General features: G+C 41.3%; 1 protein-coding gene across 2 annotated transcripts in view; it reads left to right on the top strand.

The window, feature by feature from the left end:
• The window catches only part of LOC142660430 (uncharacterized), a 173,420-nt gene that overhangs the window by 12,465 nt on the left and 133,372 nt on the right, over positions 1 to 27,583 (top strand). For both annotated transcript variants that reach the window (XM_075837049.1, XM_075837053.1), the window contains 2 exons: positions 23,998 to 24,150; positions 24,735 to 24,784. In XM_075837049.1, coding sequence (XP_075693164.1) covers positions 23,998 to 24,150; positions 24,735 to 24,784 — 203 coding nt within the window. The remainder of the gene's footprint in view (positions 1 to 23,997; positions 24,151 to 24,734; positions 24,785 to 27,583) is intronic.

Below are 27,583 nucleotides of genomic sequence, written 5' to 3'. Positions count from 1 at the left end.
AGCTGTCCAATATTGACTATGCCCCGCCTAATGTTTTTCGGATCATGCACCTCTACAGGGAATACTTCAATTATATGATCGAGTAGTCCGTAAAATTAACTGGAGAGTTAATCCCTTTTGTATATCTGATCGGTCCGAATGATCGGATTCCTAATCAGTTGACCCAATTTCTGGATATTCATCATGATGAGACTAATAGTTTACTTATGTGGGATACATTTTAAAGCATACCTGAGGGGGGTGTCTGAAATCCACAATTTCCTTAATCAAAAAAAAATCTAGATCTGTTGAGGAGGGACTAGCCTCATCTTGTAAACTACTAGAATCATCCTTTTACTACTGACCCATCTGAGGAGAATAGACTAAAGTGGATGCAGGCGGGTAGATTATATTTGTTACATCTTAAAGAAAGAAGTGATAGGAAACTGTATTTCCTTAAACAAAATGGGGAATCAGTCAAGTAGACTATTGGCACAATAATCAATCTTCACCAGCCATTCTTAAAATCTTCGATGAGAATGGTCAAGAGCTTAGAAGTGCAGAGCAGATTAGGGACAGATTCCACAGGTACCACGCTGACCTGTATGCTTCTCAAGGCGGGTATTCGGATGGAACACTGTTTGAGTACCTGGAGGGGATCACTTTCCCGCAGTTATCCTCACAACATAGGGATCAACTTGACCGTGGCATTACATTGGAAGACTCGAAAAGGGCTGTGAGGGACATGGCTAATGGGAAATCGCTTGGACCAGACGGCATCCTTTTGGAAGGGTTTTCTAAATACCTTACATTGGCCCTGAATTGCTTAAGATGTACCAAATGGGATTTGAATTGGGTAATTTACCTATATCTTTATACAAATCCACTATTATATTTCTTTACTTAATATAGATTATAAATTACTGGCTAAGATTTTGGTGAACAGACTTAATGCTATTATTACCTCCTTGATACATGAGGATCAGTCTGGTTTTATTCCTGGGAAATCCACTTCTGGAAATATCCGTAGGGTCCAGGCGGTTTCACAGGTGGGAAGGGATTTGAAAAAGCAATGGGCATTGGCATTACTTACATGCGGTGTTATATCGATTTTGTCTTTGGCCCCTGTTTTTTCTAAATGGGTATCCATTTTATATAATAGTCCTAAAGCAAACATACTGGTAAATGGAATTGGTTCGACCTTTTTTGAGCTTGGTAGGGTAACTAGACAGGGATGCCCATTATCCCCTCTCCTGTTCACTTTGGGCATGGAACCCCTTTCTACACAGATTCGCCAAGACCCCATATTTAAAGGAGTGACTAATCGGAATTGGTCTGTATGCGAATGACCTGTATGCGAATGACCTGTTTCTTTTTATGTTTGCAGTACACACTATACTTCCTAGGGTCCTTCTCTCGTCTCCTGATCAATTGGACCAAGTCTGCTCTAATGCCTTTGTGGGAGGTAGATTGGCAGGATATTTATTATCTCCCAGTTGTTACATGCTTTAAATATCTGGGATTATATATAACAAAAAACCCTACTAGTTCACATGCTAAAAATATATATACCCTCTGGAGAATCTCCTTTATTCAGAAATTCCAGGCGTGGAAGACTTTGCCCCTCTCGGTAGCCGGCAAGGTAAATTTGGTAAAAATTATCCTTTTACCAAAAGGCCTGTATTTACTGGAGCATGCAAACGGTCCTCTTCCTAGATCCTTCTTTAATAAATGTCATTCCTTGATGTCCAACTTTGTCTGGTGAAACTCTCATAGGAAACTTATCCTTACTATACTACAGCGTCCAAAAATAAAGGGTAGTTTGGCGCTACCCGATTTTTATATTTGTTTCTTGGGATGTCCGCTTTGCTACTTAAAGACCTGGCTGATCTCGATACAAGAAGGCTGGGTTCACACGACCTATTTTCAGGCGTAAACGAGGCGTATTATGCCTTGATTTACGCCTGAAAATACGGCTCCAATACGTCGGCAAACATCTGCCCATTCATTTGAATGGGTTTGACGACGTACTGTGCTAACAACCTGTAATTTACGCGTCGTCGATTGACTGCCTCGTCAAAGAAGTGCAGGACACTTCTTTGGACGTTTTTGGAGCCGTTTTCTCATAGACACAGCGAAAAACGCGAGTTGCTCAAAAAACGTCTGAAAATCTGGGGCTGTTTTCCCTTGAAAACAGCTCTGTATTTTCAGACGTAATTGCAGTTATCGTGTGCACATACCCGAACCCTTTTCCGAATATGCTTTGGGGCACGGGCTGAAGCAGTCTACCCTTTGGCCTATCCTGGAAAATCCCTAACTGTTTAGAGGGAAATTACTATTGCTTCACAGACTAGCACATCAAGTGTGGAAGTTGATATATGGGTTTAGGGATTTGGCGGTAGACACCCTCCGATGTGGGACAACCAATGTTTCCCCAATTACAAATACTGGAAGGGGCTGACTTTTGGAAATCCAGAGAAATTCTCTGCCTAGGTGACGTATATAAGGATAACTTATGTCATTTACACAAATCGTGGACTGCTATAATCTGGACTGTACCCAATTTTTCCGGTACTTGCGATTAAGACATGCGTTCTCTTCTCAATTTCATGTAGAGACTGCATCTGTATCGAAGTTTCCTTTGATATGGATCCTAATAACCCAGGGACGCAAGGGCATTATTTAAGTAATATACGCACCCCTTCTTAATGCAGAAATTGACTCAAACACTACCTGTACAGGTTGCCTGGAAAATGGTCATACCCTCTTTATCTGAGGAGGAGTAGTCTGAGGCACTGCAGTCACATTTATTTGTTTCTCCTTCAGTAAATAATAGATTATCCCAACTATACATAACCTATCAAAGCTAGACTATATTGAATGGACCGTTTGCCACACTCGTAGGGTCACAGATGTCTCTCTCCCGAGGCAAATTTTCATACATCTTATCTGAGATGAGATGAAGCAGAAAACACGGCGCCACATAGTGCAGGTTAACCAGGTATAAAGTAGTGGATGAGAAGAGTAATACTAACCTGGTCACGGTGATAAAAAAGCAATGGAGAGATAAAGGTGCTGCTGCTGCCAGGACTCGAGACCGGTAATTCAAATGAAAAGACCGCTAAGGATGTGCTGGGTGAGCTGGAAAGGAGTCTCCGCGGGCGCTGCTGCACTTCAATAGGACCGAAAGGACACAAAGTTCAGAAGAGTGATAGATGATATACGGGAGAGTGGATAATAAAAATGGAATTTATTGGTGATATGACTACGCGTTTCAATGCCGAACAGGAACAGGGTACCATGGGATTTTTTAGTCTGCTGGGTGCTAAAATGTTTTTGAGGGATTTTGATCGTCTATAGGTGATGATCGGTCTATCAGGTAATTCTGTTTTTAAAAAGGGATCATTTTTCAGGATATACCAATGCATATACATATTGCTCCTTTTCAATTTCTTTGTGCCATCAATTACGATTTACCGGCTTTGCCGACTTTACAACTTATCATATAGCATGTTATAACACTATATTATACATAGTTTGGTTATCATATTGCTTGTTTTTTTCCCGTACATTATGGGTGCTCCCCTTTTCTGATACATTCTTAGTTAAATTTTATTCTTAACACATTGCTCTTTTTTAATCTTGTTGTGCTATTAATTACTATTTACCGGCTTTGCCGATTTTATATTTACTATATAGCCTGTTATAACCTTATACTATACATAGTTTGCTTACTATGTTCTTTGTCATTTTCTTATAAGTTATTGGTGCTCCCTCTCTCAGATACAATTTCAGTTATGTTTTACATTTAATTTCCCTCATGACACATTGTTTTTTTCCAATTTCGTTGTGCCATCAATTACGATTCACCGTCTTTGCCGACATTGTTCTTTTAAACATATAAGGGTGTTTTCCTACTATTTCTCTGGCATTTTCTGACAGGTATGTTAATATGTGTATATTTTTTACACTTTTTATAATGTACTTTTATCTCAAAAAATTTTTACTTTGTGATATTCTGTTCTATTTTTCTATAGCCAAGTTATCGCTTTTTTTTCTTCATTTTGACTATACCATGTACATAGTTTTTTATATATTACTGCATACTCTATGTTTTCGGCTTGTTCACTATGCCCAAAGTCTAGTTTATGAATAGTGTACCCTTTTAATATTAATTATTGCTCTTTTATTTGTATATTTCCGTTTTAGAATCAGTGCCGACAAAATGTCTTTCATTCCAAATGTCATTTTTGCACCTAAAGATCTGATCTCCATACCACACATTTATTTGTGGTTTATATTTATATATGTTCTATTTGTACTGGCATCTGTGATTATCCGGTTATCCCCGGTTAGCTATTTAGCTTGTTGTTTCAAGCATTCTTTTTGATACACTCCTCGCTATTACTTCAATGTTCTTCCTTATATTGCTATTATTGTACTGCAATCGTTTCTATCATATGTTATATGTTTTACTATTGATGCGATTATCCGTTCTTTTAAACTTTGAACTATGACGTAATTGGAACGCCCTGACCTCGTTCACATTGGCGGGTTTTTTCAACGTTTACATAGCTATTTAAACAAGGTATTTGTGTGTGTTCCTTCATGACCTGATGAAGATGCCGGTGCGGCATTGAAACGCGTAGTCATATCACCAATAAATTCCATTTTTATTATCCACTCTCCCGTATATCATCTATCACTCTTCCGAACTTTGTGTCCTTTCGGTCCTATTGAAGTGCAGCAGCGGCCGCGGAGACTCCTTTCCAGCTCACCCAGCACATACATCTTATCTGGGAGTGAGCATGTATTCGTTCCCTCTTGGAAGAAGTTATTTCCGTCCTGACTAATATCACTTCATTGCCTGTACCGAAAGCACCAGAGGTGTGCCTGTTGGGTTTGTTGCAGGAAGACCTCTGGACGCATCATGTACGAATTTTCTTTAGAGAAACTATGTTCATGGCTGGAAAGGCTATTGCTCAGAGAAGGATGGCGGATAGGTCCCCCTCGATAGCACAATGGAAATCCCTAGTTAACAAAACTATTTAATTTAAAAGAGTAGTATTCCGTAATAGGAAATGCCCCCTCAAGTTCGGAAAATTCTGGGATGGTTGGATCTATTCCCCCTTGACTCTGGATTCGGAGGGAACAGTATGTTTATCGTTGGAAAGGATGTTAGAGGATAATGGGATGGGCCTTGTAGTAATTTTGCATCAAATATTTTATTTTCTTATATTTCTTGATGTTCTGTACACTTATTGATCTGCTAAGGTATTATTCAGTACATTTGTTTGAGATGTATTTTTATACTGTATGCACATTGACCGGCGTGTACTTTTCCTCTTTCTATTTTGCTGTGATCATGCTGTAATGTTGTTTTTCTAATGCAAGCTTTGTGTTCAACTTTTTATTTTTAACTCGTTTTATTGTGTATGTGTTGGAAGCAGAAAAAAATGGCAAGCGTAATAATCTGCATGAGTTTGACAAGGGCCAAATTGGGATGGCTAGATGACTGATTTAGAGCTTTTCAAAAACAGCAGCTTTTCTCTGGTGCTCCTGATATACAGTGGTTAGTACCTACCAAAAGTCTGAAAATAAGGCTACAATACGTCGGCAAACATCTGCCCATTCATTTGAATGGGTTTGCCGACGTACTGTGCCGACGACCTGTAATTTACGCGTCGTCGTTTGACAGCTGTCAAACGACGACGCGTAAAAATACAGCCTCTGCAAAAGAAGTGCAGGGCACTTCTTTGGACGTTTTTGGAGCCGTTTTCTCATAGACTCCAATGAAAACAGCTCCAAAAACGGACGTAGAAAACACTGCGAAAAACGCTGCGAAAAACGTGAGTTGCTCAAAAAACGTCTGAAAATCAGGGGCTGTTTTCCCTTGAAAACAGCTCTGTATTTTCAGACGTTTTTGGTCACTACGTGTGCACATACCCTAATAATGATGGGCACCCGTTCTGAAAAGAACCACCCTATTATCGCCGGAACCTGTGGACAGAGCACCACTGTGCGATTCTTACAAAATGCATTTACCCTAAAATCGGCTGAAAAAAACAAAGGGAATCATATGCCGTTGTTTATGAAAAAAAAGACCTATGTTTTGTATGTCAGTTTTGAACATTAACCCCTTAATGACCAGCCTATTTTACACCTTAATGACCAAGCCATTTTTTACGTTTTTCCATCGTCTCATTCAAAGAGCTATAACCTTTCTATTTTTGCGTCGACATAGCTGTATAAGGTCTTTTTTTTTGTGGGACAAGTTGTAATTTTTAATAGCACCATTTTGGGGTACATAGAATTTATTGATTAACTTTTATAAGCTTTTTTTTGGGGGAGAATAGAAAAAAACAGCAATTTCACCACCCTTTTTTGCGTCCTAAATTTACGCCGTTTACCATGTGGTGTAAATAACACAATAACTTTATTCAGTGGGTTGTTGCGATTGCAACGATACCAAATTTGTATAGTTTTTGTATGTTTTACTACTTTTACACAGTGAAAAAACGTTTTTGTTTTTTTTTTCAAAATGATTTGTTTTTGTGTCTTCATATTTGAAGAGCCGTAACGTTTTTATTTTTTCGCCGATGCAATTTTTTGCGCGACGACTTGTAGTTTTTATCGGTACCCTTTTAGAGTAGATGCGACTTTTTGTTCACTTTTTATCACATTTTTTTATGGCTGAATTCAAAGAAAACAGCAATTTTTGCATTGTTTTTTATTTTTATTTTTAACACGTTCACCGTGCGGGTTAAATGATGTAATAACAGTCCAGAAGGAAAAGGTTCAGCACTCCTTGTGGAATATGAAAAAAATCTTCTTTATTGGTTAAAATAGATAGCCAGCGGAAGACTGAACAGCAAACAGTGGACAAAAAACATAAAACATACGTTCCCTCTGACGCGTTTCTAGCTCTCAAGAGCCATTACTCATAGATAGGGAAAGGAATGAGAATGTCTGACTAAAATAGCTGCCAAGACAAAAAACACCCACTTTGATCAGGTGTATGCAATTATCACAGGAGCCATAGATCAGAAGGAATGTGAATATATTTTTGTTGAGAAACCGGTTATTCGTATTTTTCACTCTTTGCCTAAAATCCATAAGGATCGCTTCCCGCCCCCTATGAGACCTATTGTGGCAGGTATTGGTTCCTTGAATGAGAAACTTAGCGAGTGGGTAGATACATTACTGCAACCTTTGGTTACACGTTGCTATGGGTTTCTCCAGGATACAAAACATGTGCTATCGTCTGTAGAGAGTATCAAATGGCAGGATAATTTTGTATGGATAACTTGTGACATTGAAGCATTGTACACATGTATCCCTCATCAATTGGCTTTAAAGGCAGTTCTATACCATTTAGATAGATATTCCAAATACTCCTTAGATCTCAAAAATGTTATTATTATGGCAATAGAGTATCTTCTCTCCTCTAACTATTTCATGTTTCATGGTTGCTATTATATTCAAAAAACAGGCGCAGCTATGGGAGCTAAATTTTCCCCTTCGCTTGCCAATTTATATGTAGCATGGTGGGAGGAGTGCTTTCTATTCACTGAAAGCAATCCTTTTGCTTCTATTTTAACCAATAAAGAAGATTTTTTCATATTCCACAAGGAGTGCTGAACCTTTTCCTTCTGGACTGTTGTTTCTACAGCGTGGAGATCGCTGTTTTCTTCGTGCACCTAGGAGGGTGAGCTGATATTTCCATATATTTCCTATAAATGATGTAATAAGTTTATAGTTGGGGTCGTTACGGACCCCGGCGATACCAAATATGTGTAACTTTTTTTTACTTTATTTTGTTTTTTAATAATAAAGCAGTTTGTAAGGGGGAAAAGTGGGTTTTTCTTTTTTTTTTTCCACTTTTTTTTTTATTTTCACTTTTTTTTTAAAACTTTTTTTACTAGTCCCACTAGGGGACTTCACTATGCGATTATCCGATCACATTTATAATGCACTGCCATACTTCTGTATTGCAGTGTATTGTTCCTGTCTGTTTTCCAGAGGCATGATCTAGCAGACATTCATTACAGGCAGACATGGGGGCCTTTAGGCCCCCGGCTGCCATCGGCGACACTGACACTCGGTGATCTTATCACCGGGTGTCGGTGGGATGAGGGAGCTCCCTTCCTCTCCCCAAAACCACTCAGATGCGGCGCACGCTATTGAGCACCGCATCTGAGGAGTTAAACGGGTGAGATCGATACATACACGTTCGAGCAGGAACGCCCCCAGCCCTCAGCTACCTCTGGCAGCTGAGAGCAGGGAGATTTGACAGCTTCCTGCTCTGTTTATTTATTCCGATGCAGTGACGTAAAAAGTCTATTGCATCAGAATAAAGCCTATTAGTGACCGACGTAAAAACACTATGGGGCGGTCACTAACGGGTTAAAGAGGCTCTGTCACCACATTATAAGTGCCCTATCTGCTACATAAGGAGATGATATAATGTAGGTGACAGCAGTGCTTTTTATTTAGAAAAACGATCTATTTTTACCACTTTATGAGCGATTTTTAGCTTTATGCTAATGAGTTTCTTAATGCCCAACTGGGAATGTTTTTACTTTAGACCAAGTGGGCGTTGTACAGAGGAGTGTATGAGGCTGACCAATCAGCGTCATACCCTTCTCTCCATTCATTTATACAGCAATAGCGATATAGTTATATCGCTATGTGCAGCCACATAAACACACTGTAACATTTCTGCAGTATCCTGACAATGAATATACATTACCTCCAGCCAGGACGTGATGTCTATTCAGAATCCTGACACTTCTGAATCTTTTCTGTGAGATTACAGCAAGGCAAACGTAATCTCGTTTGAAATGACAGGTTACATCGTAATCTCGCGAGATTACGTTTGCCTTGCTGTAAATCTCACAGAGACGCTACAGAAGTGACAGGATTCTGAATACAGTAAAGAAGGGAGGAAACCTCCAGCTCACCAGTTTGATGCGTCTCCAGACTCTCCGCTCGGATCCCCGCTACGGCTGTCGGTATGCAATAGAAAAAGTAGAAGAAATGATCCAGCGCTGAATCCTACTTTGAGTTTAAAAAGGAAGCAGTATTCCCACCTTTATTGGGGTATTGAAATTAAAAATTGAAGGGAGACGCAGTCCCAAGACATGTGTAGATAGTAGGCGGTTTGCCCTGGCCTACGCGTTTCGAGCACGTACTGTGCTCTTACTCATGGCAAAGAAATGTTCTGAATACACGTCACGTCCTGGCTGGAGGTAATGTATTTTCATTGTCAGGACACTACAGTAATGTTATAGTGTGTTTATGTGGCTGCACATAGCGCTATAGCTATATCGCTATCTGCAGTGTAAATGAACGGAGAGAAGTGTATGACGCTGATTGGTCACTGATTGGTCAGCGTCATACACTACTCTGTACAACGCCCACTTGGTCTAAAGTAAAAACACGCCCACTTGGGCATTAAGCAACTCATTAGCATAAAGCTAAAATCGCTCATAAAGTGGTAAAAATAGATAGTTTTTCTAAATAAAAAGCATTACTGTCATCTACATTACAGCGCCGATCTTCTAATATAGGAGATAGGGCACTTATAATGTGGTGACAGAGCCTCTTTAATTGAATTTGTGTCATTCCATTTGTATCAACTTATTGAAGGCTAAGTTTTTTATAATTACTCCTTCCTTATCTAAATGTAATTTGAGAAATTGGAAGGATTAACGGGAACCAGCCCGTGTAAGATTTCTGGCTTCTGCGGCACTGTATCTAGCCTACCATGTGGTAGGCTTTGATACTGGGCCCAGCAGACCGTATCACGCATGGTGGGATATTTTCTGATGGGCCCTGTATCTAAGCCTATTTTTAGCCGCTGATTTTGACGCAGAAGCCGTGTCAGAATCGGAGTTAAAAAATGGCCGAAATTGCCCCCCATTGATTTGAATGGGAGGCAGACGTTTTTTTTTTTTTTTCCTGCTGCTTTTAGCCGCTCGTTGGTAAAAAAGCGGCATGTCTTTTCATGGGAGGCAGAAATATCCTGCCTGCAAAAAAACTCAATGTGAATTAGGCCTTAGATACAGGGCCCAGCAGACAGTATAATGCACGGTCTAATACGGTCTGCTGGGCCCTGTATCTAATCCTACCTTGTGGTATGCTTCGATACAGGGCCCAGCAGACCGTATAACGCATTGGTGTAATACTGTCTGCTGGGCCCTGTAGTTAAGCCTATTATGTGTGATACCGTCCGCTGGGCCCTATAGGTAAGCCTACCATGTGTGATACTGTCCGCTGGGCCCTGTAGCTAAGCCTACCATGTGTGATACTGTCCGCTGGGCCTTGTGGCTAAGCCTATTATGTGTGATACTATCCGCTGTGCCTTGTGGCTAAGTCTATTATGTCTGATACTGTCCGCTGGGTCCTGTAGCTAAGCCTATTATGTGTGATACTGCCCACTTTGTCCATTTCCATAGACTTTAATTGAAGAGACAGCGCACATGCTTGTTTCTTGTGATCAATGGTGTCCCAGCAATCAGACAATTATTACGTATCCTGTGGCTAGGTGATCTTTGTCCATTCTGTGACATCCCCCTTTAACATGTTGGTTGTCTGCAACCGCCTCTGGAGGGATCATAGGAGCTAACTGTATACTGTATAAATCAATAATAAGACAATATGCAATAAGTTCCTATGCTATGCAGGGCATTTGGAGCTTCACATAAAAAACCAAACAAAGCTCTGACCACTATACAGATATATTAAGAAATTCATCAGCAGAAATTTTGGATTTAAAATAAGACATGGTGTTAAAAGGTGGACATTCACTTTAATCTTGCAGTTCTGGTAGGCGTCCAGTTGGTGGAGTGGCACCTCGGCAGCACCAGGCGTCTCTTGCATATGTGTAGTCACAAAGCTGCTCATATACTGAACATCTGGAGGGTAGGTGCCTGGTAAAAGGACTGTTGTAGGTGATGTATTGTATTACAACCACTAGCACTCACTAGTCTGGCAGATGGCCTTGTTTTCTATTAGTCTTTTTGGTGACAGGCTTTAAATCCAGATTTGTTGGCCATTTTTGCATTTGCTTTATAGTACATCTAATCTCTATACTTAATTTAGTTTGTACAGTTTCTAAAAACGAATTAAATGGCGTTGAGCTAAATTTGGAAAGCGATTATGTTATTTCATGTAACAAATTCCAGGAAAATGTAAAAAGTAAAATACAGGTAATAAAAAAAACCTTAATTTTCCGCTGCCCATTTCCCAGAATCGTTTTCTATGCACCGTATTTGCAAACAAGTAGGTGCTATAAAGCATTCAAAGTAGCGTTCACACATTTTAACAGCCGTCACAGTGTCTGTGTGGAAGAGTAGAAGCAGTTACTGCACCGTTTGCAAATTATTGCAAAGCTTTTACGATTAAATAACTTTTTTACTTTTAAAATTATTTTTCATTTTTATTATTGTTTCACTCATGATTTTATAGACCTGACTAGACCCCCCCTCCCCACACACAATTAAATCACCTGTTTTCTGTACAGACCTGCAAAGCAAGAATTCAAACATTTGTAGAATATTTTGTGAAAGATTTAAATACTTCCATCTGAAAATTCTGAATATTTAATAATTTATTGATCTAAACTACACTGAATTTTTCCATAAATATTTTTCTTGGGGAAATTCATTAGGGCCTGTTCACATCTGCGTTGGAGGTTCTGTTAGGGGCCTCCGTCACAGATCCATCAGAAAATACCAGAAACAATAGCGCAGCACCCTGCGTAACCCATTAAAGTCGAAGGGTTCCGTCCGCCGCCGGTGGTGTCTGTGGTGCAAAAGTACAGGCACTTCTTGTTAGCAAGTGATCAGTCAGTTCTTAAAGTTGATGTGTTGGGTGGGGCGTGGCCTGCTAGCGGCATGAGCAAATGCGAAGTGTGAGAGCTCCCGCGTGTAGCCTGCTATATCCGTTATCCTGACCTTAATCCTGAGACCGACCGATCTCCCTCCGGGTCTACGGAGTACTCCTGCATTCTAGCACCGACGGTGCCGATGGGTCCCACGAATGTGTCATCAGCGGCGGAGAAATTGAAAGATTTCGCCAGGAACAGCACTCAAAATGGCGCCGCGGCCTCTCAAATGCATCGATCCAGACCACCACCCGGTCAGAGTTCTTCTACATGCCAACCTGAGGAGACAGATACTGGCCCTGATCTAGGTATATGAACAACTGCTGCAGGCTATTAATTTGTTTACCACCTCGCTGATTGGGAAGATAGCAGAGGTGAGGGTGGATCTTTGATTGATCCGCCATGATGTTTGGAAGCTCAGGGACTTGGTGAAGGAGACAGAACATTGCATTTCTACTATTGAAGACAACACTGCCTGCATCCCTGATCACTTGTCGGTGGTGGAGAAAAAAAGTGGAGCTGTGGCTGCAGAAATGCGACGATTTGGAAAATCGTCCGTGCAGAAACAGCGTTCGGATTATAGGGCACCCAGAACGGATAGAGGGATCAACGCCTGGAACCTTTATTGAGAAATGGCTCTGGAGCACCTTTCCTGAGGCACGTTTCTCGTCGGCGTTTGCATTAGAACGAGCCCATAGAGTTCCAGCGAAACCACCACAGCCTGGCTTACCACCAAAACCTCTGTTGGCACATCTCTTAAATTGGAAAGATTGGGATATGATCCTACAGATGGCTCTGAAACTGCAGGATATTCAATATGAGAACTCCCGCATTTCGATATATCCAGATTTTTCGGCTGAATTGCAGAAAAAGCGGGCAACCTTTATTGCAGTAAAAAAGCAAATGTGGGATTTAAACATCCCTTTATTCTATGGCTTATCCAGCTCGTCTCCGGATATCTGATGGGGGGAGAAACCGTTGTCTTTGGGGACCCAAAGGAAGCTGAAGAACGGCTAACTACGCAGCCAGGAGGCTTACGCCATTGATGCCATCCACTTCTATTGCTCGGGAACATAAAGTTATGGTGACTATGATATTTTCCTGAACTGGAGAGGAAGAGGATGGATGGGTAACCACTATAGTTCTTGTACTTTTCCTGGCTGACATTTGTAGGGATGGTTCCTATCTATCGTTGGATTTAATTATTTTCTTTTATACATATCCTGTGAATTGGTCTAACTCACATTTTAGCGGGGGAAGCTTATGTTGCAGTCTTATTTCTGTGGGGTTTAAAATTACCATCTTGTTCTCTTTCATTCACGGACACCCCGTAACCATATGCCAAGATACTCAAGTTAAAACCATAAATATAATGGTTATTACAGTTCCTAAATGTGGGAGAAGATCCCTCCCAAAGTTACCCTTACAGGGGTTAGTTATGTTGTATTTGATACTACTGTAGTTATAACGCTTGCTAATTTTTTAACATACTGCGAATGTTCTAAATCCTCCCTTGTACCATATATGCCATGTGCAGCAACTATGGAGATAGCCTTGCTAGATACTGTATGTGTATTCTTCCATGTCTAAACTAAAAGCGATATAGTGGATTATCCGCGGTATTGGTAAATCCCGTAAGAGACTTGCGGTATTTGCGCACGTTAAGAAGTTTGGCACATTTTATGTCTCCAGGAGACACAACTGAATGCAGACTCTGTCAATAGATTACAGAAACCGTGGTTTCAATGAGCAAGACACTCTTGGCACTCGTCCTACTGTCGGAGTCTCGTTGTTCATTCATCGCTCAGTCCGTTGGGATGCAACTTGGTCACTTGTGGACCCAGAGGGTAGATATGTTTTTGTGCATGCTTATATAAATTGTATATCTTTTGTGAACTTGGGTCTGTATGTTCCACCTGCTGTTAACATGGGGACGCTGCAATTGGCTGCCAATTTTGCCTCCAATTATCCAGAGGCTAAAATTCTATGTATGGGGGATTTTAATATGCTCTTGAACCTTGCTCTTGATAAATTTTTGCCCCAGGGTAGTACTCCAGTGCCAAGATATTCCTCAAACTTGCAGAGGTTGGTAGATGAGATGGGATGGATGGAATTGTGGAGAGTTAGACACCCTTGTTCTTTGGAATTCTCATGCTTTACTCCATCTAGAGGAGCACTATCTAGAATTAATTATAGGTTTGGTGCGTTCGCTATATTCCTTATGCTGTCCAATATTGACTATGCCCCGCCTAATATTTTTCGGATCCTGCACCTCTACAGGGAATACTTCAATTGTATGATCGAGTAGTCCATAAAATTAACTGGAGAGTTAATCCCTTTTGTATATCTGATCGGTCCAAATGATCGCATTCCTAATCAGTTGACCCAATTTCTGGATATTCATCATGATGAGCCTAATAGTTTACTTATGTGGGATACATTTTAAAGCATACCTGAGGGGGGTGTCTGAAATCCACAATTTCCTTAATCAAAAAAGAATCTAGATCTGTTGAGGAGGGACTAGCCTCATCTTGTAAACTACTAGAATCATCCTTTTACTACTGACCCATCTGAGGAGAATAGACTAAAGTGGATGCAGGCGGGTAGATTATATTTGTTACATCTTAAAGAAAGAAGTGATAGGAAACTGTATTTCCTTAAACAAAATGGGGAATCAGTCAGGTAGACTATTGGCACAATAATCAATCTTCACCAGCCATTCTTAAAATCTTCGATGAGAATGGTCAAGAGCTTAGAAGTGCAGAGCAGATTAGGGACAGATTCCACAGGTACCACGCTGACCTGTATGCTTCTCAAGGTGGGTATTCGGATGGAACACTGTTTGAGTACCTGGAGGGGATCAATTTCCCGCAGTTATCCTCGCAACATAGGGATCAACTTGACCGTGACATTACATTGGAAGAATCGAAAAGGGCTTTGAGGGACATGGCTAATGGGAAATCGCTTGGACCAGACAACATCCTTTTTGGAAGGGTTTTCTAAAAACCTTGAGATCATTGGCCCTGAATTGTTCAAATGTACCAAATGGGATTTGAATTGGGTAATTTACCTATATCTTTATATAAATCCACTATTATATTTCTTTACTTAATATAGATTATAAATTACTGGCTAAGATTTTGGTGAGCAGACTTAATGCTATTATTACCTCCTTTATACATGAGGATCAGTCTGGTTTTATTCCTGGGAAATCCACTTCTGGAAATATCCGTAGGGTCCAGGCGGTTTCACAGGTGGGAAGGGATTTGAAAAAGCAATGGCCAAAACCTTCGATTCCGTGAAATGGAGATACTTGCATGCGGTGTTATATCGATTTTGTCTTTGGCCCCTGTTTTTTCTAAATGGGTATCTATTTTATATAATAGTCCTAAAGCAAACATACTGGTAAATGGAATTGGTTTGACCTTTTTTGAGCTTGGTAGGGTAACTAGACAGGGATGCCCATTATCCCCTCTCCTGTTCACTTTGGGCATGGAACCCCTTTGTACACAGATTCGCCAAGACCCCATATTTAAAGGAGTGACTAATCGGACATAGGGAGAGTAGAATTGGTCTGTATGCGAATGACCTGTTTCTTTTTATGTTTGCAGTACACACTATACTTCCTAGGGTCCTTTTCTCGTCTCCTGATCAATTGGACCAAGTCTGCTCTAATGCCTTTGTGGGAGGTAGATTGGCCGGATATTTGTTATCTCCCAGTTGTTACATGCTTTAAATAGCTGGGAATATATATAACAAAAAACCCTACTAGTTCACATGCAAAAAATATATATACCCTCTGGAGAATCTCCTTTATTCAGAAATTCCAGGCGTGGAAGACTTTGCCCCTCTCGGTAGCCGGCAGGGTAAATTTGGTAAAAATTATCCTTTTACCAAAAGGCCTGTATTTACTGGAGCATGCAAACGGTCCTCTTCCTAGATCCTTCTTTAATAAATGGCATTCCTTGATGTCCAACTTTGTCTCGTGAAACTCTCATAGGAAACTTGTCCTTACTACACTACAGCGTCCAAAAATAAAGGGTAGTTTGGCGCTACCCGATTTTTATATTTGTTTCTTGGGATGTCAGCTTTGCTACTTAAAGACCTGGCTGAACTCGATTCAAGAAGGCTGGGTACACACAACCTATTTTCAGGCGTAAACGAGTTGTATTATGCCTTGATTTACGCCTGAAAATACGGCTCCAATACGTCGGCAAACATCTGCCCATTCATTTGAATGGGTTTGCCGACGTACTGTGCCAACAACCTGTAATTTACGCGTCGTCGTTTGACAGCTGTCAAACGACGACGCGTAAAATGACTGCCTCGTCAAAGAAGTGCAGGACACTTCTTTGGACGTTTTTGGAGCTGTTTTCTCATAGACTCCAATGAAAACAGCTCCAAAAACGGACGTGAAAACCGCGAGTTGCTCAAAAAACGTCTGAAAATCTGGGGCTGTTTTGCCTTGAAAACAGCTCCGTATTTTCAGATGTAATTGCAGTTATCGTGTGCACATACCCGAACCCTTTTCCGAATATGCTTTGGGGCACGTGCTGAAGCAGTCTACCCTTTGGTCTATCCTGGAAAGTCCCGCACTGTTTAGAGGGAAATTACTATTGCTTCACAGACTAGCACATCAAGTGTGGAAGCTGATATATGGGTTTAGGGATTTGGCGGTAGACACCCTCCGATGTGGGACAACCAATGTTTCCCCAATTACAAATACTGGAAGGGGCTGACTTTTGGAAATCCAAAGAAATTCTCTGCCTAGGTGACGTATATAAGGATAACTTATGTCATTTACACAAATCGTGGACTGCTATAATCTGGACCGTACCCAATTTTTCCGGTACTTGCGATTAAGACATGCGTTCTCTTCTCAATTTCATGTAGAGACTGCATCTTTATCGAAGTTTCCTTTTAATAGGGATCCTAATAGCCCAGGGACCCAAGGGCATTATTTAAGTAATATACGCACCCCTTCTTAATGCAGAAATTGACTCAAACACTCCCTGTACAGGTTGCCTGGAAAATGGTCATACCCTCTTTATCTGAGGAGGAGTAGTCTGAGGCACTGCAGTCACATTTATTTGTTTCTCCTTCAGTAAATAATAGATTATCCCAACTATTCATAACCTATCAAAGCTAGACTATATTGAATGGGCCGTTTGCCACTCTCGGAATGTCACAGATGTCTCTCTCCCGAGGCAAATTTTCATACATCTTATCTGGGAGTGAGCATGTATTCGTTCCCTCTTGGAAGACGTTATTTCCGTCCTGACTAATATCACTTCATTGCCTGGACACATCATGTACGAATTTTCTTTAGAGAAACTATGTTCATGGCTGGAAAGGCTATTGCCCAGAGAAGGATGGCGGATAGGTCCCCCTCGATAGCACAATGGAAATCCCTAGTTAACAAAACTATTTAATTTAAAAGAGTAGTATTCCGTAATAGGAAATGCCCCCTCAAGTTCGGAAAATTCTGGGATGGTTGGATCTATTCCCCCTTGACTCTGGATTCGGAGGGAACAGTATGTTTATCGTTGGAAAGGATGTTAGAGGATAATGGGATGGGCCTTGTAGTAATTTTGCATCAAATATTTTATTTTCTTATATTTCTTGATGTTCTGTACACTTATTGATCTGCTAAGGTATTATTCAGTACATTTGTTTGAGATGTATTTTTATACTGTATGCACATTGACCGGCGTGTACTTTTCCTCTTTCTATTTTGCTGTGATCATGCTGTAATGTTGTTTTTCTAATGCAAGCTTTGTGTTCAACTTTTTATTTTTTATCTCGTTTTATTAATGTGTTGGAAGCAGACAAAAATGGCAAGCGTAATAATCTACATGAGTTTGACAAGGGCCAAATTGGGATGGCTAGATGACTGATTTAGAGCTTTTCAAAAACAGCAGCTTTTGTCTGGTGCTCCTGATATACAGTGGTTAGTACCTACCAAAAGTAATCCAAGGACAATTGGTGAACTGGCGACCAGGTCATGGGTGCCAAACGTTCATTGATGTGCCTTTGGAGTGACAGCCTCTGGTCCAATCCCACAGAAGAGCTACTGTAGCACACATTGCTGAAAAAATGAATTCTGGCTATGATAGAAAGGTGTCCGAACACACAGTGCATCACAGCTTGCTGCGTTTGGGGCTGCATAGCCACAGACTGGTCAGAGTGTCCACGCTGACTCCTGTCCATTGCCGAAAGCACCTTCAATATGCAAATGAGCATCAGAACTGGACCATGGAGCAATGGAAGGAGGTGGCCTGGTCTGATGAATCACGTTTTCCATTACATTATGTGGATGACCAGTGTGTGCTTTGCTTAGCTGCGAAAAAGATGGCACCAGGATATACTATGGGAAGAAGGCAAGCTGGCGGAGGCAGTGTAATGCTCTGGTCAATGTTCTGCTGGGAAACCTTGAGTACAGGCATTCATGTGAATGTTACTTTAAAGTGTACAACCTACCTAAATATTGTTGCAGACCAAGGGCACCCCTTCATGACAACGGTATGCCCTAATGACAGTGGACTTTTTCAGCAGGATGTGACCTGACACATTGCAAAAATTGTTCAGGAATGGTTTGAGGAACATGCCAAAGCAATCAAGGTGTCAACGTGGCCTCCAAATTCCCCATATCTCTATCCAATCTGTGGGATGTGCTTGAAAAACAAGTCCGATCCAAGGACTACTGGTGACGTGTAATTGCATAACTCCCAACTTCCAAATAATGCAAAGAGGCATTACGCCTGTGTCGCGCTCAGTCTGCCGCAGCAATTTTTTTAACATTGAGCTACGCCTTTGAACCATGCCTCTAACTTTGCCCAATCCGCGCCCATACACACACCGTTTAGCCAACACCCTATCATGCCCCATAGTACCCCCACACAGTATCATGCCCCCATAGTGCCTTCCCACACAGTATAATGACCCCATCGTGCCTCCCACAAGATCATGCATTCATAGTCCCCCCCTCTACACAGTATCATGCCCCAAGGGTGCCCCACCACAGTATAATGCCCTTAAATTTCCCCCACACTCCATATAATGCTCCCATAGTGCCCCCCACACAGTATCATGCCTCCATACACAGAATAATGTCCCCATAGCTGCCCCCCGCATAGTGCCTAATAAAAATAGTAAAATAAATACTCCCCTAGCCCCGTTCCCATGCACAGTATCGGGAGAAAGCTGTCAATCAGTGGCTGGTCGGCGAGGCTAGCCGCAGCTCATGAATACGAGCTGCTGGAAAGTAAGTAATTTCAACAAGAACTACTGAACGCTGACAATTTAGCGATGCAGCATTCGAATCAGGGTCTCAGGCACTACTTTATGATGCCCTCAAATAGGGTGGCATACACCTTGTGACAGATTCCCTTTACGGCCCAAATAGGACTGGTCGTTGAATCCATTCAGCCGTTGCGGTAGAAACTGCACCTGAAAACCACATGCGTTTTTATTGTGATGTGGTATGTTTTTTGATGCGGCTGCGTTTTTTACCACACGCATCGAATAGTGCACCAAATCGCGGTATGAACTCATGCGGTTTTCAGATGTGGTTTTAACTGAAACCGCAACGTCTGAATGGATCCTAAGGGTTTTTTTTTCTTTTTAAAGAATGATGCGATTATTATTATCATAATGTTAATTATATATGTGTTGTTATTTAGTGAATTACAAATGTGTTTCTAGATTTTACAATTAATGAGCCAATGCCGCCCAGATACATTTTGTCTGGGACCCCTCATGAAGAGCTAATAGCACTGGGAAGCTTTTATTTTATACTGGAGACACCGTTTTAATTTCAATTTCCCCAAAATGGTGCTACAAAAAAACAAGACCTCAATCAAAACATAAAATTATAGTGCGTTCGGAACGCAGTACATTTGCTACATCCTAATGGGGTTAAAGAAAAGTGACTGACTATCATAGAAAAACATGGTTTTCTCTGTGCGGTACAACAAAAAATCTGAACTTGGTCTTATATCTAACCTCTTGCTCCAATTCTATTTTTTTTTAATAGGCCAACAATCCGGTTACATTCAGACAGTGCGTATGTATCTTCCGGCCTGTTAAATATTAATACGATTTATTTAAATTACGCTCTGCAACATTTTCCACATTTCATTCCTCTTGGTTTGACCCATACCCTGTTTGCCTACTTTTATTTTTATTAATGCTCAGCCAGTTTTGTATTTGCCTCTAATTTGTTGCACATAAGCTATGATCGGTCAGATTGTGTCACTTGTTTCATAAACAAAAGAAGCAACAAAGCCCCAGCGACCCCTCTCTACCCCCAACGCTTCACTCGCCTTTGCCAAGTGTACAGTTCAGTGTTCGGTCACCTGTATCTGTTGGTTTAGCACATTTTAAAGTAGTTCTCAGCTCCCTTCTTGTTCTCTGCAGCTTAGTTCTAAGCTTCAAACATTGCCTGGCTCATTATGCCCTACAGAAGGTGAAGGTCTTCTTGTCGGACCGGAACTGCTCACTAATTAGAGTGTGGTGCTTGGCACTGAACGTGTCGTGCTTGCAAGCTTTCCTACTGCGATCACTTCTATTCAAGCTCTCCTATTATAAGAGGACAATGGACCTGAGTCAGTGGATAACAACAGCTGCTGCTGGAACACCGCATAAGCCACTAAAACCCTGAACCAAAAAAAAAAAAAAATCCTATGTATTTATTACCAATATGGATTCGATCACTAAACATCTTTTCAAGTCTCTACTGTCCATTCTGTCTATATGTGTTATACTTCAGAGTTTTTGTTTTTACCTGTTACCTATCCGCTAATACTGTTAAATTGCCCACAATTCTCCACAATTCTACTTACTGGTTAGTGTTTATTTCAAGTGGGAAATGGATGAGAACGTAATTGCTTATTGCTTACCATCAGTCCCCATGTAGCTCAATGGCGTCTGTTAATGAAGTGCTAATAGACAATCTGCCTAAAACTGGATCAGACTGCAACCTTTCCTGTATTGTGACTAGGACCAGAAATTGCTAGAAAAAATATAAATTATGCACGTATCCATATACTGTGTGTCTATCAACGCCTTCCTGCAAAATGAGGTAAAGTACATGTACATCATTAATTGGTTTTACTTGAGGCAAAATTAAATACATGTTTGTCAGAGTGATCGCACGGGCACGGAAGCTGTGCTTATACGATCACTGCAGTAGTCCAGCAGTGATTGACAGCCGGGGTTCTGCTCTAACAGCTGGGATCGGATATAACTGTGCTAAATAGGGACCGCAGTCATTAAGGTGTTATACAGGGGTAAGGGGCTCCCTCTGTCAGTCCATCAGTCCCCTGCAAAGCAATCACTGAGGGAACCAAGGTGTTATGATGACACCCGGTCACACCCCTTGAAGAAGCGGATAACGCAAAACGCGTGTCGGGGTTCCACACACAGGTATCCAGGCCACCAGGACTACTATTATGGGTAAGACTATCTGAGTTACTAATATTAGGGGTTATTTGCTCTAGAAAAAACACACTTTGGTCATCTTTTCCTTAACAAAATAGCCTATACCCAAATTACTCACGATACATACGATAGCATACTGCCTTAGTCATATGTCCTTAATATAAGGACGTTAAAATACACCATACACTTGGTTTTGCTTTTTACCTGTGTCTGTTTCATATAGAGTTTCTCCCTTCATGTACCTTTTTAGCATGTATGTTTTTATATGTATCTAATAAAAATTTATTTCTTTCATATATACTCTGCTTCATACTCTGTTTCTTGTGTGTATATGTACCTGTACATTATGGAGTTGCCTTTTCATTCTACAAGGGAGGTTGTTCCGTAGGGACATTACCTAGTCCATTACTACTTTTGCATTAGGAGATATCAAGCATAATTTCACTTGCAGTACAGAATCGATCACTATGTGCCATTCTTCCAAGCAGACTATCCGTCCGTGCAGAGGTTCGCCTCTGCATACCTCTTGCTATTCTTCTCGTTTGTTCATTTTTCTCCAAACCTCCGGTATACGCAACGTTGAACATTGCTGACATCTTGGCCTAGGCATGTAGCGATCTGCCGGAGTGATAATCCCAGGTGTCTCAATTCAAGGATTCTGTCCCTCTCAGTTTGCGATAACTGGCATGTCGACTAACAGGAGGCATCGCACAATCATCCCTCACCACTTGGTCTGATCCGATTTTTGAGGTTTCATGTGACTAAAAAACTTGGCTTTCAATCTGTATTTTATGCCCCTTCCACGTGCCACAGATTGGAGCTAGGTCCTTGAAAATGTCATCGTTTGCAGATCTTCGCGACACCTACTACTTCGATTTGCATAGGCTTATGGCTTGCCCTTCTTGGTGTTGCAATATCAATGTTGAGGAGTGTATATTTGGTATCGCCGTAATTGTACAGACCTATAGACTAAAGGTAACCCCTTTATGCCGCACGTTGAATGGCGTAAATTTGAAATGCAAAAAAACAATGGCGGAATTGCTGTTTTTTTTTCCATCCCCCCTCCTCCCCACGAAAAAAACGTTTATAAAAGTTAAAGGGGTTGTCCAGTACCAAAAAATTGATGGCCTATCCTCAGGATAGGCCACCAATATCTGATCGGTGGGGGTCTGACTCCCTGCACCCTCGCCGATCAGCTGTTTTGAAGGGGTCACAGCACTCGTATGAGCGCTACTTCCCCTTCATTTCCTTCAGGCCCCATGCACACGACCGTGCCCATAATCACTGTGCACGACCTTCCGCGGATAGTCATCCGCATTTGCGGACTGTGCTCCCATTATAAAGTATGGGAGCACGGTCCGTAAAATAAAAAAATAGGACGTCCTATTTTTTACGGAAGGTTTCTACGGCCCGGTCACCTTCCCGTATATATATGGGAAGGTGTCAGCTGGACATAGAAATTAATGGGTCCGTATCTACGGACCGTAATTACGGGCGAAATCTACGGTCGTGTGCATGGTGCATTACTGGTCACACTGTGAATCGCTGACACTTGTAGCGGCGGTTCACAATATTACAACCATCTCCCATTGAAGTGCATAAGAACACTCTTGTTTAAATTCACAGGCTGCAAACCCCTACATACCTAGTCCTGCTCTCAGCTGAGGCATAGATAGAATTGTATTCAGTGTAGGCAATACTCTCTGAGGCTGGGTTCATGTGCCGCATGGACAAAAACCGTGCAGCAAAACTTCACACGTTTTACCTGAAATTGCCACAGTTTTGCTATGCAGTTAGTGGCTGCACGATTTTTTACAGGCTAAGCATGTCATACATATTTCACCTGTAAAAACCATGCGGCTGTGTTGGGAGCACGTATTCAGCATCCCCAGCGCATAAACCAAATATAAACCAGAAATGAGATGTGAACACAAGCTGACAGTAAGAAATTCAAGTCCTGAGTGCCATTCACAGAGTACGAACTGCAGTAAAAGACAGTCTGCTGAAGGAAGGGCATCAGAGTGGAAAGTTAAATTAGTTTCAGTTCTGTATTTTATCATATGTTATGCTTATCATAAATGTTATGGTATGGTCGGTCCTACTGGTAAATGGAGTGATTACAATAATATCATTATTCTAGAGTACTTCTATTGAATTTGAGCCTTGTAAAGCAGTATTCATTGAGTCACCGTTAGTGTTGGCCACGGGCCACAGGAGCTCTTGGGTCTGTGTTTACATCAGTGAGCATCAGTCGGGATTTGGAGCTCTGCAGCCGAGTAAGGTAGCTCCTAGCTCTTAGTGTCTATTAGAAGATGTATCCGTCCATAGTTAGGTTTTCATCCATGTAATAAAATTTAAAGTGATGGGTAACCTAAGTAACATACTTATTTCCAAATGAAGAAGAAACTGCATTTGTACATTTTTCTCTAACACAATTTTGATCTTTTATAGGTCAGTATATTTCCGTGAGGTTATCTTTTTTTTCTCATTTGACTTAATTTAGTCTTTTGGTTTGTTTCTGTAAGCCTAATCCTACACTTTTGATTTTCCATAGTGGTTCATGCTACCACAGGTTATTGCTGTGAAAAATGGTCCATTTTTGTATAATGTTTTAAGTCTCTTGTTTTTACAGTCATGCATCTGTATGGTTTTATTTAATGTTTTTTGTTTGTATTTTTTTTGACTAGGCTGGAAAGCCTGTCCGTCGGTCCACAGCAGGCGCACATCTTTCCATTGGCCCAGGAAAACATGGAAAGCTGCTATTAAAAGGAGAAGGCCAAAATGAGTTCCAATCACATACCCCAAGTAGGAGGTCTTCAGGAAATGAGCAAAAATTGGCGGTAAATTTTCCAATGTGTTCCAGTATATTTCCCAAAGATAATAAACTAAAAGTAAAACATGAAAAATTCAGACCAAAGGAAATACATTGCAAAAAGTGGTGAAGCATGAATTCGTATTTTACATTTCTTAGAACGAAGTGAGATTTAAAGGGCCAGTCAGAATAATACAAGATCTTTATGCAGTAATGAAACCCAGGAATACAACACGGAAATTATTTTGTAACTTTCAATAGGAAAGTGACATGATTTCTTATGACCGTGGATACATTTTATTATATTTCTTTACAGTGTTTCTGACGTATCATTTAGGGATACATGACTACGGCTCAACTACAAATCAATGGATTTCCATGCTTTGCTTTGGAAACACTTGAGTGGAGGGGACAACCAGGACTGACTAGTTAAAGGGTGTCATGAAACCTTTTATCAGGGCATTGGTGGCGTTTTCTCTCCCTAATTTTTTTATGTTCGATAAAGATCTGAACGTCACTTTTCCATAAGCAGTAAGTTTAAGTAAACCGTTTCAGGTAACTATGTGTTTCTGTGTCGAAGTTTTTGCATTGATTTAATCTTTAATTCTTTAGAAACTTCAGGAAGAAAATGACCAACTTAAGCAAGAACTTGAAGATTTGAGGTTTGTGTAACTGTATAAATGTTGTCCTGTTAACATTGCTTCTAGGGGAGAATAGCTCCATAAAACGGTGTCCGATAGAACATGGCAGAAATTATTTTTCAGTTTTGTATGGAATCTGACAGAAAAAAACAAACTGAATGCCTCTGAGTTAAATCAGGGAATGCAGAGATAAACTAGGGCCCCATTGAAGCCTATGTATGCCCTATTACAGCTCCATACAACTTGGAGGTGAAACCGGGTATAGTACATCCATGTGCTTGAGTCCTACATGGCATTTTTAAAAAAAATAATCTGGGCTTTAAAGGCCAATTCTCAAGGATAAAGCAACAGGGTAAAATTAGTTTGGCCATTCTTATGAACAGCGAGATAAAACTAACCACCAAAGATGATCAGATGTCCCCATCCAAAGCCAAATCGTATAGTCATACAGATGATAGTTCTCCTGCATCTTGAGAAGATAAATAATAACCAGAAATCCTAAAAGGCATTTTAGGCCCTGATCACACTGCGTTTTTTGACGCGGAAAATGCTCCACAAAATGTCCAAAAAAGCCTCCCATTGATTTTCGATGGGAGGCAGAGGCGTTTTTTTCCCCCGAGCGGTAGAACCGGCTTGCGGGAGATAGAAGCGACATGCCTAATCTTTTTATGGGGACTAACGATATTTCTATTAAAACACATATCTTTATCCAGGTGATAGGTCCGCTTTAAGTACTAATAGTGTAAAAAGTACTTTGATTTACCAGCGTGAAAAGAATAACAACTTTAGAAAGTACATTTTACTAATTATGGTGATTTCCCATATTTGACTTAAAACTTGTTTCTTTCTCTCATGGTCACAAATACATGCCATTTGTTTATATTGTCTCTTATACTTCTCCTAACTTTCATCTTCTGTCCCTATTTTGGTTTGTCAACTAGGTAACACTGAATTATTTATTGTAGGAAGTGTATTTTTCTCTGGTATTTAGGTGAAGAATGTGAGCAATATTTACTGTACTGTATGGTTTGCATATTAAGCAGTAGTTGGTAGTTTAATCTTCTATTTTAGGCACTTTCACTGGGACGTTGACTTTATAATCTGTGGGAAGAACGGTTTTTCTCTGGTATTGCCTTGGATGAACTACCACTGCTGTCGTCCTAGAACTCAATTATATTCTTGCGGTCACAATTACTGATCAGCAGTGGGAGGCAGTTAAGAATTCTAAAATTTCATGGGAAAGATAGTACAGAGCCTGGCTACATGCCTTTAAAATTAGCAACATACTTATTTAACAAGAAATGTTCACTGTTATTATTAAAGGCTACTTTATATTATATCAGTAGCAAGAGCTTTGTATATAGCAGGGGTACTCAACCACTTTTAGCAAAGGTCCACTTTTGTCGTCAGATGAAGGTCCGAGCTGAACATGAGTAGTAAATATTTGTAGTGTCGCGCAGGGCCCCCTGTGGAGGGTGTCGCGCAGGGCCCCCTGCGTAGGGTGTCGCACTCCCCAGGCCCCCTTGCCGAGGGCGTCGCGCTCGCCGGGCCCCTCTTGCCGAGGGCGTCTCGCTCGCCGGGCCCCTCTTGCCGAGGGCGTCTCGCTCGCCGGGCCCCTCTTGCCGAGGGCGTCTCGCTCGCCGGGCCCCTCTTGCCGAGGGCGTCTCGCTCGCCGGGCCCCTCTTGCCGAGGGCGTCTCGCTCGCCGGGCCCCTCTTGCCGAGGGCGTCTCGCTCGCCGGGCCCCTCTTGCCGAGGGCGTCTCGCGCCCCGGGCCCCCCCCCTTGCCGGGGTGTCCCGGATGCCTGATGTTGGTGGCGCCACTGGCCTGGACAACTGGCGTCCGCGGTCCGCCAGTTGAGAACACCTGGTATATAGTATATTAAAGGTTGTTCTATGATCCTAAGAACAGCAGGTACGCAAGATTTACTCCAGAGGAATTCAACTGAAATAGTTTCGGCCTTACATTGGTTGGTGCCTTGTGCGGTACCTTCTGTAGGTGCACCCTATATGGTGTACTGTCATACAGTGTACAATTAACAATACCAATAATATTAAGATTTGTGGTAGTCGCAAGCCCTGGGTGCTATGCATTCTGGGAGGTTGCACATGTCGCACACCTCTAAGGCTGGCCCTATTAACATTGCAAAACTTACAACTAAGTTTTTTGCTTTATTTTAATATCCTCAATCAAGCTTTTGAGGTGTTTTTTTTTTGTTTTCTTTGCAATAAAGCCTCTTTTATTCTCCTGGCTACCCAACCCCATCCTCAGGTGTCCAGAATTCTTTGCACTGTCCCAGAACACAACACATCTGTAATCCTTTTTGCAGGCTTAACTTCTCCAGTACTGATCTATTATTACAGAGATGTGTAATGCACTGACCCCAGTAGACTGACCGATGGCAGCGTTTACACCAGAATGTGGACTCCCTGGCAGCAGTGTTTACACTAGACTGTGGACTGACCGGCGGCAAAGGATACACTAGACTCGGAACTGACTGGCGGCAGCGTTTACACCGGACTGTGGACTGACCAGTGGCAGAGTTTACACTAGACTCTGAACTAACAGGCAGCAGATTATAGTAAATTTGTCAAGCAATGGATGACCCAGCTCGATACACTGTGCTCCGTCCACTTTTTTAAAAACTGGCAAGATTTGCGTAAAAGATTAAAGTCGCAATTTGGGCATAAGAGGCATGTGCTAAAATTTTCAACTTTTTACAGCCACGAAACCTTTTTAATAAATTCCACTAAAGTCTGACAATCTGTCTGGAGTCTAGCCTGTTTAGCTCAAAGAGCATTGCCTGCACTAGATACAATCA

The sequence above is a fragment of the Rhinoderma darwinii genome, chromosome 1, assembly GCF_050947455.1.
Source record: "Rhinoderma darwinii isolate aRhiDar2 chromosome 1, aRhiDar2.hap1, whole genome shotgun sequence".
NCBI classification, from domain to species: domain Eukaryota; kingdom Metazoa; phylum Chordata; class Amphibia; order Anura; family Rhinodermatidae; genus Rhinoderma; species Rhinoderma darwinii.
This window is presented reverse-complemented; position numbering and strand designations above follow the sequence as displayed.